This window comes from Rhipicephalus sanguineus, chromosome 3 (genome assembly GCF_013339695.2).
Source record: "Rhipicephalus sanguineus isolate Rsan-2018 chromosome 3, BIME_Rsan_1.4, whole genome shotgun sequence".
Lineage (NCBI taxonomy): Eukaryota > Metazoa > Arthropoda > Arachnida > Ixodida > Ixodidae > Rhipicephalus > Rhipicephalus sanguineus.
The window spans coordinates 85,439,488-85,451,758 of NC_051178.1; the positions used below are offsets into that span (position 1 = coordinate 85,439,488).

Here is a 12,271-nt window from a genome sequence, read left to right on the forward strand (position 1 = left end):
CCGGTATATGGATTCGTTAACAATTCGGAAGGCTTTTACTTAGTGATGTACTGTCGGGTGTTGCTTGTAAAATGCAATTAAACGCACGATATTCTCATCATGCCACATGCAACGGATCTCGCACATATAGCAAGGTTCGCGGTCAATAAAGAGAAAAGCTTTACAGCGACGGTGGTTTATTTAGCATTCCAGATCGGGCGAACAGAAATATGAGTCAAAAGGAATAATCGCTTCTAACTAGTCCGGGTTTCTCAATGCAATACGAATTGCGAGAAGTCGTGACTCTATCAACGACACAGCTATTCTGCAATCTCTGGCCTCATCTATTTCATCTGAAAACACCATGTTTGACATGGTGGTATAACTGCCAAATCTTTGTTGTGTACGATAACTTTACGACGCGATTTCGCAGATGCTTCGCGACTTCCATGGTCTAATTCATTTCCAAATTTAGCGCGAGAACGTTAAAGGACCCCTGACACCAAAACTGAAACCTCGAGATGTTTGTGTTGTTTGACTTTCCTGTATACGGGGGCACATCTGAGCGATTATTAGTGACGAACGTTGCCTTTAAGATATCTTAATTTGGTTTTAAAGTGCGCGTGGAGTGCTCACTTGAGTTGGCTGCACCTCGCGACATCCTGGTATGACGTAGATATAGGCCCCGCGTGACGTTCCACGAGTAAAGCAAGTATTGTGGACGTCACAGAAGGTTTGCGGGGCGCACGTGCACAATACGACGACGGGCCCCCGGCGAGGCCTATTGTTCCGCACCCCTATTGCTTTGTTGTCGGCCTGCTCTCGAGGTAGTTTTCGTGAGGGGACACGCGCTTAACAGGTTTAACCCATACCGAGGCACCCACATATTTTCAATCTACCGCGCGCGGGGCCCCGATTTGAAAACCGCGCTTTCAACGTCACCACAGCTTGTGTGTACGTGGTCTTTGACGCTCCCCCGCATGGGGCGCCAGTTTCTTGTGATTTTTAGGCGGGCGTTTGGAAGTGACGCTAAAATGGTCGCAATTAACTACGCTAGAATGAGTTATGCGATACGCTAGAGCATTTACGATTTAACTTAGGGATTGCCAGACACAAGGCTACAAATTACAGTAAAAAAGTCATCAACAAAAAAACCCGCATTTCCCCGAAGGGGAGTATGAGGAAGTGCGAAGCACGGGGTGATGTTATGAGGGGGCGCGCGCGACTAAACTGCAGAGCCGAGCGAAGGAGACGGCAGCGAGAGAGCACGCGCCAGCCGACCCACGGAGGTCTGGCCGTTTTTAAGTGCAAAGCACTTTTACTGATGATGATGATCTGTCTTCCGAACTCGTTCCAAAGAACCCGCAACGCGTTCAACTTGTTGGCGGCGTTGCGCACGCCCGAGATGGGGCTCAGGTTGTTGTCGAACCACAGTCGATCGCACACCGCGCAGCTATATCCGAAGCTGCGGTCCAGGAAGTCTCGCTTGAAGCGCGCGTCCGGCCGATCGAATTCGAGGGCCCGCGCTCGCTCACGCATCGCGCGTCCCCGCGCCAGATCGGCTTCGGGGTGCTTCAATGTTTCAACCGCCGGCCTTCATCACCACAGGCAATGCGCGGGGCGCGCGCAGCCACGGAGCGGAGGGCGGAGCGCGCGCAGTCACGTGGGGCGTGACGTCGCTGCGCCGTTGCTACAGACGCTCCTCTCCGCTCCTCGCGCCGTTGCTATGGGACGGCGGATTCAGGGTCGCTTATAAAGTGCATTCGCACTTAAAATTTTGCTGTCAGGGGTCCTTTAAAGAGCTCGTGTCTCAGAAATTCCGGTGTCGGCGTTAGCGTCGGTGTCGTCGACGGTATCGCCGTCGTTCGTGGTGAGCAAAAGATCAGCGTTGTCCGTAACCGAAAAATCGAGAAAGATGCAAATAAAATAAGTAATGATAAACTTCGGTTCCGAGTTGAGAATCGAACCCAAGCCGTCTGCGTGGCAAGCATGTGTTCTACCACAGATCTACGCTATTGCTTAAAACTGCCTCGGAAAGAACGCACTATATGAATGTCGTATAGTGTAAGGAGTCTCCTTAACGCATGTAATATTGCGTGGCTGAAACGTAGAATCGCGCTAGGCGTAAACACATGTGAATTGCGCAACGAGTAAGTGTTTGAATGCCCAGCCATTACAAAGCGCTCAGACATATTTAATCATCATCAGCTGCAAAAGCATCAAGAAAGGGAGCGGCTGCGTAGGTTCACGTGTTGCCTTACGGACGCGTAGTGGGCCATCCGCTGATTAGCAAAAGGAAGAATTATGGCGTAGTAAGCACTTCACAAATGTACTTGCAGTAGGCGTTCTGGGATAGGCGTTCTGGGACAGTTCGCATCCTTACGGCACGGTTGAGACATGCACCGACGACCGAAACCAGGCTAGCAATAGAGAAGGCGATGCGCACGGGGCCCGATTACGCTGTCGCGCTCTACTCTTTAAAGGGCCCCTCACCAGGTTTGACAATTTTGAGCTAACGAGCGCAATGCATACACTGGGCGTTCACGATCACGTCTGCCAAAATTTGCAACGCTACGCGCCGCAAAAATGGGTCAAATTTCAAGGTGAAGGCTGCTTGCCCTTCCTCTCGCGGGCGCGCGCTTTAGAGAATGAGGGGATGACGTACATGAGAAAATGGCCCTACGTTGATGGTAGCGCTGTGACGTCGCTCCTCTACGTAGACGACTGTGCTCTGACGTCGCCAACAGTAGCACGTGACACTGCGATAATTATTTGACGCGACATGTGTAGTTTGTGTAATTTGTTGCTTGAATAGATTAATAAAACTTGAGAGAAATAATGAGACACACAAAGGGAATGTGTGCGTCTCTTTCATTTTTTTTTTCGTGAATTGCAGCGAGATGCGGGGCTAGTGTGCCTCCCTTTCCCATGCGTTCGTGTCCCCGCGGTTAGCGCATCGAGCAGACGCCAGCCCTGGAAACGAAAGTAATGTTCTGGCGCGTTCGAGCACTCATTATGCTCATATATTCCACCCGTCCAACTAAACGTTAATGCGGCAGTGGCTCATGATACCGCCACTCTCGTGCCCGTACAAATGTCTCAACTTTCATGCCCGTCCCGCAGAAACAGGCAGTACACCACAGAGAACGCCGACACAACGCCCACGGCCGCTACATAAAAAAAAAAGGTAGCGGCCGTGCAACGCCGCTCGCGTGCTCGGGCTAGCTCGGGCACGTCATGCGCACGTGACCATGCATGCGCATGACGTGTTCATGCGTATGTGTCAAGTGAAGAAGGCAGGGAAGAGATTTGGCTTGCTAAGGCTACACGGGGCGAGTGACAAGGGTTTGAAACTCGCCTCCTCTCATCATGGTTTCGCGCCGCTACATATTATTGTTTTTCTCAGCTCGTAATGAACCGATTTGAAAAATTCTTGCGGTATACTGCTCCTCATTTGGCACGCAACAACTTCCAGCGTCTAACTAAAATTTGCTACGTGGCCTGGTGAGGGGCCCTTTAAGGAGAAGCTTAAGCGTCCTCCAAGTTTCTGTCTCACTGATATCGGTCAAGTCATTGTATGTTTCCCAGTTGCAGATTTCTCCCAGTAAAAAAAAAACATTATGTGAGGAGAAATCGCCGACCAAAGAATGTCCGCGGAACCGACCTTTCGGCAAGCAGACTTGTCACAAGTCATTTTGTCCATACGTTCGATAAAGCAACATTTCCTGTCTAGCTATTTCCCGCCACTTCAAGCCTTCATCATTCCCGGAACTTCTGTCATGTTAAAATTGTCAAATCATGATTTAAACTCGGCACAGCGGACACGATATACAAACGAAGAATACACGAGGACAGGCGCCGGACTCTCAACTGCTCTTTATTCACGTCGACACACACTTATATATATGCACGTGGTTACACAAAAAATCACAGCATATCCACGGAGTGAATGATGATGAGTGGGCGAAGCTGCGGAGGTTCATCGGTAAACCGTGAATCTTCCGTGAATTCTGCCCGGTACATCATCACCGACGTGAGATCGGGCGCGTTTATACTAAAGGTTCGATGAGTTATGACGATTTGCAGCTCACTATAATTTTACATGTACGCTGTGAATTTTCATTGTTTAGAAAACCATTGCTTTAGAAAACATCTGGCGTCTTTCGTTAAGCAGCTGGCGTCTTTTCGTTTTGATTTAGAAACATCTGGCGTTCTTTCGTTTTGCTTTTAGAAAACATCTGGCGTCTTTCGTTGGTTTATTTCATCAATCAATGGCGTTTTGAACAAAATTTTTATTGTTTAATCACGCACAGGAGAAATCTCACCAGGCACTACCTTGAGGTAAACAATGGCTGCTAATGGGAATGAGAGACAGAAGAAGTCGGCTTTTAGCTAACACTTACACTTAAACTAACGTTTCCTACTGGAACATGCCAATGGCTGCTAATGGGGAATGAGAGACAGAAGAATTCGGCTTTTAGTTAACGCGCACGCTGCGAATTTTTTATTGTTCAACAACGCACAGGAAAAATCTCCCAACGGCACCACCTTGGAGGTCAAAATCTGGTACTAGCGTTACGACTGGTTACGCACTACTACGACTACGAGGGACGAACGGGTGCCGCCTTAAGGAGCTTCGCCCCTAAAAAACACGCGAAGGCGGTAAAATATACGGGGTTTTATGACGCTGGCCTGCTCAAATACGAAATTTCTTTTTGGTGCAGGGCGGTGGACGGAACGCTGATGCATGAGTTGCTGTTATGAATGTTCAAAGCCTCTATTATCTCGCGAGTTGTCTGTTTATTATTCCTAGCGATGATGTTGGTTTTTTCACATTGAGGGGCGCACCCGCACTCTTTGCAGTGCGCGCCTATATGCGCCTATATCATGAAACACAAAAGAAAAAAGTGGACAAGTCTGTTGTCGCAGAGGTACATCATAATTGTTTACTTAATCGTATAACACATCATAATAATGGTACGTCATGGAACGCTACCACAGAGCGCCTTCTATTGGATTAAGAATACTCGCAGGCAGGCTGCCTCGCAAGTGTTTCAGGCTACGTGAATCATCGGCGGCACGGCTTCGCTCGGTCGTCTAGACGCTGATATACGACAAACGCATGAATATGTCAGGTCATATTACAAAAGAAGAGGGCGTGTTATTAGAGCGATAGTTATACTACTCCAGGTGCAAACCCACAAACCAGCTAGTTTCATGAATATGACCTTCAATCGGCGCCAAGGTCAACCCAGTTCCTTCTCGCGTGTTGTCGCAACGCCTGTCAGAGGGCTTGAGCGAAAAGGTAGTGCGACGCGTTCGCGAAAACGAACAGCGGCTAGAAGGCCAGTTTTTCGTGCCGACCCCGCCAGAGGCGCTAGCTGCATCTAAGTTCACTGCGCGTTCACGCCCAGAGCGCCGACGGCGCCGATCAGCGTCTGTTTGTTGTGCTGTGGTGGAATTGTAGATGTGATAGTCACTGGTACAAAAGCGGCTGTCTACAGCCGCTTCGCCAGAAACAGGCAGGGGCAACGTTACTAGAATATGTTCAGTTTTCAAACTGTCCACAGGCGCCATACATTGCGGGCGCCCCCGTGCCTTGGCTCGCCGCCAGATGGCGGGAGCGCCGCAAGCAGCTCTACGCGAGTGCATCTCTCGTACTGGCGAACACGCGCGGGTCCTCAGACTTCGCTCGTACAATCGCTACAGGTGCTTTCAGCTATTACCTTTTTAATATTTTTGTGGCCTCGTGTTTAGCACATCGACAGAAAAACTTGACCGATTTGTGAAAAACGCCGCTGCGCTGTCCTAAAGTGCACTGTTGAAGTGCGTTTTCGAGCTCCAGCAGCCTTGGCTGTCCGCTAGGCTCTTTTAACGAGCTGTTGCAGATTCTCGCGCATTTAGTAGCGCGAGAATCATGGTGAAGATTCCCGTTACATTTCGTTATCGCCATCAAGACGCCAGACTCGTTTGAAAGCTAATTTCGCTTTCAGTGTCAGAACGACACGCCACCGCATCTTAGCAGTAATGGTCTTGAAAACGCGCTACACGTTCGTGCGATTCAGGTTAACTGTGCTTCGTAGGAAAAGCCTCTTAATCCTTTTTGGCCAACTATTCTTAATCGCGTAAGCAGCCGTGAAGTAACAACCAGCATGCCAATTGGTGTACATAACTGCGTCAATAAATATAAGACACCTCCTGACATATACACTCTCACAAAAAAAAAAATGACGCTCTTTCCTTTCGCCTTTTCTTCTCGGTGGTTTGCGCCGTCGAATTTTCTTCTAAACATGCACCAACTAGCCCAACAGCAAGTTTTACTCTCACAGCACTTTATTTCTACATGAAAAAAAATGAAGCCAGCACTGTTTTCGTTCATCAGAGCACCACATTGACAAGTGCAACGTTGAGACCTATATGAGCTTTGCTCGCTTGCGGGCAGACTTTACTTGCACATTCAAGGCACGTTGTCGTTGCAGGAACCACGCATAAAAATGCATTCGTGTCACCAAGTAAAATTTGATGATGCGGGCGGTGAACGCCTCAAAATGCACACGACATCCAACACGCACAAGAGTATCTTGGCCGAGTTCATCCAGAATTGTCCAAAATAGGTCTCCAAACACCTTCTTAGATTGTGTCTTTTCCTCAATGACGCCCTCAATCCCTGAAAGTAGGCAGGTCAGGGCACTTCAAGGTTGCTGCAGGGCGCCGGGTACATATGATCGAATTTCGATCAGGATTGCTGCTGGTGGAACATTGCAGGTGCCCGTGAGCGTGGTGAGACAGTCAGTACAGGTGGAGAATTTCCCTACTTTTATCACAACATACCTAGCAAGCTAATATAACACCGCATCTCTCGCGACAGGGCGATTGTAGTTGTGCTGGAATTCATCATCAGGTGCGTGCTCTCGCAACTGAATCTTCTGAAGGAACCCAGCCAGCCTTTCTTCTCGAGCCTGCTTTTGGGCAAGAGCTGCCAACTTGCCTGCATTAAGGCTTTCCTCAGCGGAGACGAGTACTGAGTCCGCATCACCGGAGCAGTTCCCCTTCGTTGCCATCTTCAGCGGGGTGTATAGGCTAAGAAGCCTGAATATTTCGCTGAAATGAGTGATTGTGGTATGATCTTCATCGCCGCCAAAATTTCTCACAACTCCAAAGAAGCGCTTACGGTTGCCAGCTTTTTCTCCCCTATGCAAATGAATTTTTTCTATTTGTACGACCCTGCTTGATGGTGAGCTGACCGTGAAAAATGCGATAAGCACATCACTGCCATCTCCAATCGAAATCTTTCGCCACAAAGGTGGCAGCTCGACACGCTCTATGTCACTCAGGGTGGGCCCACTTGCAGCGGCAGAGTCGATGTCTGTAGCGGGCTCGGCGTTTTCCTTGTTAAGTCACACTGCTTTCCGAGGCCATACACAGCACCTTGATAAGTTGTATTCAGAAAGCTCACTCTTCTTTTCCGCTTTTTTTGGGGCGGCTTCGAGAGGTAAGCAGGCAGGTTTGGAAAGATCTTCGGAATAGCACCATCATTGAGGCTCCATTTTCCACGTGGCGTTTCAACAACAGTTCCATTGATAACATGCACGTAGTTCTTGCAGATATCGTGGTCGTGAAAATGGATGTCACAAACCTTTGTCCTCGCCGAGAGTTCTTTGTCAGCGCGCGGAATGGCCCTGTTCCATGCGGAGCGAAGCGCCTCGTCGCTGGGAGCGGCGACGAAATGCCGGGCTGACTTCTTGATGTCCGTCGCATAACCACTCGTGCACCCAGGTACACAGCACGTCGGCATCGTTCACTTGCTGACCGCAGTCAGCACTACGCGGCTAGGCCATAAAAAGGTCGCAAAACCGAACAAAACACGCACGAACACACAACGCCAAACAACGTGCACAGCCGCGGACAGACTGCTACTCTGCTCCGACCGCGCCGCTACATAGCGCCGCGCTGACCGAGCAAGATGGAACAGCAGCGCCACGAGATGAGAGAATCGGTGGCCGGCCCACGCACTAGCGGGAGTTTGAAAATTGAACATAGTCTAGTAACGTTGGGCAGGGGCGAAGGAGGAGGAGAAATGGGGCCGTAGAGCCGTGAGGCTCACAAGCTATCGTTCCACAAACCTTGTTTAACCACGTTCGACCGCATCAATTTTCGCTATAAGCAATATTTACTTATCCTTCCATAAAAACACTCAGAGAAACTGCGCATTGCTTTCTTCTGGCTTTTTGCTACCTCTTTGCTTGGTACTCTACGCGGTAATAACGGCTTCATGCATTCTATTACGTTGAAAATTTTCCTTTTGCATTCGCTTCAAGCATAGTATGCATTTAAGTGAATTTCTTTTCTCGAAAGCATTTTTAGTGAAAGCATTTTAGTGAAAGCATTTTTTTCCATTTTTCACAAGTTTGATAATTTTATGCGGCGCTTACTGTAGCGTAGAATGCCAGGTGCTCCCACACAGTGAGATCAGGAAAAAAGACGCTCCTCTGTTGGCAGAAGCTGACGATCTGGCGCGCTTTCTCCGGGAACTGAACCACGTTCACGCCGTCTATTATGACTTTTCCAGAGTCGGGCAACAGCATTCCTTCGGAGAGTAAGACGCACAAAATAAAACACATCAAGCACATCGGCTTTGCGAAAGCGCGCGAGCTGAAGAATCGTGTTGCAAAGGAACAAAAAAATTCATCCACCTTTTTCTAACATGAAGCTATACGAAAAACCCTATGGAATTCCGCTGTTACCTTGCGCTACAAACATGTGCATAACAACTTATGACTCGCACTAGCAAAGATTCTGACTTTCTCGATTAGTAACCTTCAAGTGTTTTCAGTGAAACACCTTATTGCCTCACGAATCGACTGCAGAAAAAGTGTTTAGAATCCGTCAAGTACGAGAGGAGTTACAGGATATGTCACACGCTTAAAGCGCATACTCTGTCCTTTCGCACCAGCGAGCGCACGGAAATTTACGCAGGGAGGGGAATGTGAAGGGGGCAAGAATATGCGTCAATTCCTATGCGCGCGTCATGACCTCGGGTACTTTTTTTTCTCTGTTTCTTCGAAAGCACGCTTTACTTTCAGTGCGATCGTGAGTGCGCGCGCGGGCACGTTGGCGGCATCCCGCGGCGGCACAGGACAGTATGCAGTTCACGATGCTGAAATCAGCGAATGGCCGCGGACTTAGGTTTTATGGCATCATTTGTAGAGAGAAGAAGGAATGATTTCGAGCTCACGTTGAGAATTAATTGCAAATTTGAGGCCGCGTGCTGCGCTATAATGCTCATAGAGTTTCCTAAACTGACGTAGAGGGAACTCTGGCGCTGCGATCGTTCAGCCACCATGGGAATGATGGGTAGTACACGGATTTGCCTAGTCTTCGTGCTTGTGGGCTTCGAACGCACTTGTGGCTTTGTTTATTGCTATGTTCAGGTTTTCTTTCGGATAAAAGAATGGATCTATGTGAGCTTCGTGACCAGATTTGAACCGGTGAGCCTAAAGAAGTTAAAGTGGTGAAGTGAAACTGCTGATTTTTGCTGAACTTCGTTTTGCGACAAAGCGGATGCAGGCGACGCGGAGCCAAACGGAGCCGAAAGAACGAAGTTTAGACAAATCCGTGTACTACCCATGATTCCCATGCTGGCTGAAGCGTGATGCATTGCAGCTCCCATAGACACTAGCGCCAGAGTTCCCTCTAGTAAGTATTGTAGGAAACTCTATGATAATGCTTGGCTCGCATGCTCTCAGGTGCCTCGACTACCGATCGGCAGCGTTTTCTGACCCATGCTGAAAAAGTGTTGCAGGGCCCCATTAAAGAGATGTACTTGCGGCGTGCCTCTGTGGACAAACTGCAATGAACTTGAACAAAAGTATCTTGAATTCTTAATTTTGCGCAACTTTTACCCCGGCAATAGAAAGTAAAAAAACGGTAACCAAATCTTCCTCGTGCTATCAAAGGAAGAACTCCTGGGTAATTTGATCGAATTTGTGTACACCAAGATGTATCTATGAAGTTTAATAATACTAACAATTAAGGTTTAACGTCCCAAAACCACTATATGATTGTTAGGGATGCCTTAGTGGAGGGCCCCATAAATTTCGACCACCTGCAGTTTTTTAACGTGCACCTAAGTGTATGTACACGGGCCTCTTGCATTTCGCGTCCAGGGAAATGCGGCCACCGCGGCCAGGATTCGATCCGGCGGCCTTCGGGTCAGCAGTCGTACCTATGAAGTTTAAGTGTTAAGATAAATGGGCAACTCCACTTTTACTCTGCGTGACAACTGGAAGGCTGCCGCACAACGTCACACAATTTCAACCCGCCTTCAAAGATAATGAGCAGTCACCGTGCACTTCGTTCAATTCCAGGGGTAATTAACGGAGTGCAAAAATGGCGGAATTACAGTTTTCCCTTTGTCACTTTGATACTGGATTTAGTGTTTCAGTGGGATAGCGGTAATAAATTTGGCCTACCCGCGATGACATTCATCAGTGTAGTTTTCCCGGCTCCGTTGTGTCCAAGCAGCACTGTTATTTGGCCCTTGTAGACGTCTACAGAAACATGATTAAGCGATGTAGTAGATCCAAAACCCTGCAAAATGAGAGTATTATGAGCATCGTAAACGCATGAAATCAGACATACTTTTAGTTATATACCGCTATGATGCGCAGCCCAACTCCTATCTTGACACCCTTTCACGGAGCGACTTTGCTCGATACTTGAACAGGGTTTCAGTGTCATGTGCGTGACATGCGCCTCTGTTCTTATTAATCTAAATGTCACCGCCAGAGTATTTCCGGCGCTGTGTTTATTAGAGTTCCTTCTCTCTTGGTGAGCCAAATACATCACGTTTCAACCCAAAATACAGTACCTAAGTCATTGCTGTATATATCGACTCCGTTTTTTTATAATGAGGTACGAGGCCAAGTGTCGGGAAAATTGTTTTTTTAAAAAGCGAAAACCGTACAGATTATTAGTTGGCATTATAAAACAACCTTTTTGGGATATGTGAGCACTGTAAATCAAGTCCTATTCTTTGTTAATTTTTCATAAATAATAATTTTTATTAATAGTGGGTTTTACGCGAACACTCCAAACTCAAATCGCACTCAATAAAGAGGCGTAATTTTTTGTAGGGACATCAAAAAAGCTCTGGCTGATTCAGTGAACCAAAACAAATGGGATCAGATGAATATTAACAACATGGTGATTAAATTACCAAGGAATAATGCCTTATCCCTAGGGGCACCTTCGTATAACTGGCAGGCATAAGAAATGTTGTGGCACGATTTTACTTATTGAAGTTCATAACACACTCATTACTGAGTAAGGAAGTGCGTCAACTTTCAATGAAAAATATTTATTAGAGAAGAAGTTATGCTTGTTCGCGTACAGAAAAATACCAATAAGTTGTGAGAAGATCAACAACAACAAAAACAAGCTGACCAGGAGTGCTAAAATCCTATGTATTTGTAGCTAGTTCCATCCTGGACCTTACTCTTGTCTCCCGTTTCTCGAGGGGCACCTCGGCAATTTTTTTTCTGTTTTAGCTTGTTTTGAAGCATCAGTGCCGTGACGGGATGCTTTCGCGATGCGGTGCCGATCATTTTTAAGGCAAGCTTCTACAGTGTAGAGGCCAGGCTCGATGCGAGGTGACTTATTTAATTGTTATTTTTCAACAAACCATGCTCTGAAAGAGAACTGGGCGCAAAAAACTTACTTTTGTTACGTCTACCACAGACACCATTTTGTCCAAGTTCAGCGGTGGAGGCTCAAGCTGAGTTGAATCTTCGACTAGTTCAATGGGCTGGCTTGTGTAACGAAGTCCACGGAGTTGTCGCCCAGCCTGGTCATGAAAGAAAAATGAGAGGCAGAAGTCTAGATGGTCAAGATGGTGTCTAAGATATAACGATAGACATTTGTAAGTACCTCCAATTTGTATTTGAATAAAAGAACAATAATAGTAATGATTATTTGGGTCTTACGTCACAAAACCACGTTGTGATTATGAGGCACGCCGTAATGGAGGGCTCCGGAATTTTCGACCATCTGGCGTTCTTTAACGTGCAGCTAAATATAAGTACACTGGCCTCTAGCATTTCGCCTGCATAGAAATGCAGCCGCTGCGCCTGATATGCGATAAAAACATCAAAGCTCTGCGAGGGTAATGTAAACTGGTGTCCTGATAAATACCCAGAAATCTGTTCCAGCCTTATGAGTGACTAATCATGTTAGCAAATAAGCAAGCTCGCAAAAGTTGTAACCGAAAATTACACGCACCATCCGCTATAAA

General features: G+C 47.4%; 1 protein-coding gene across 1 annotated transcript in view; it reads right to left on the reverse strand.

Annotated features, from left to right (window-relative positions):
• The window catches only part of LOC119385623 (ATP-binding cassette sub-family A member 17-like), a 35,117-nt gene extending 26,553 nt beyond the window's left edge, over positions 1-8,564 (reverse strand). The window contains exon 1 of the mRNA XM_049414045.1: positions 8,412-8,564. Within this exon, the coding sequence (XP_049270002.1) occupies positions 8,412-8,564 (153 nt within the window). The remainder of the gene's footprint in view (positions 1-8,411) is intronic.
• Between the last annotated feature and the right edge of the window lie 3,707 nt (positions 8,565-12,271).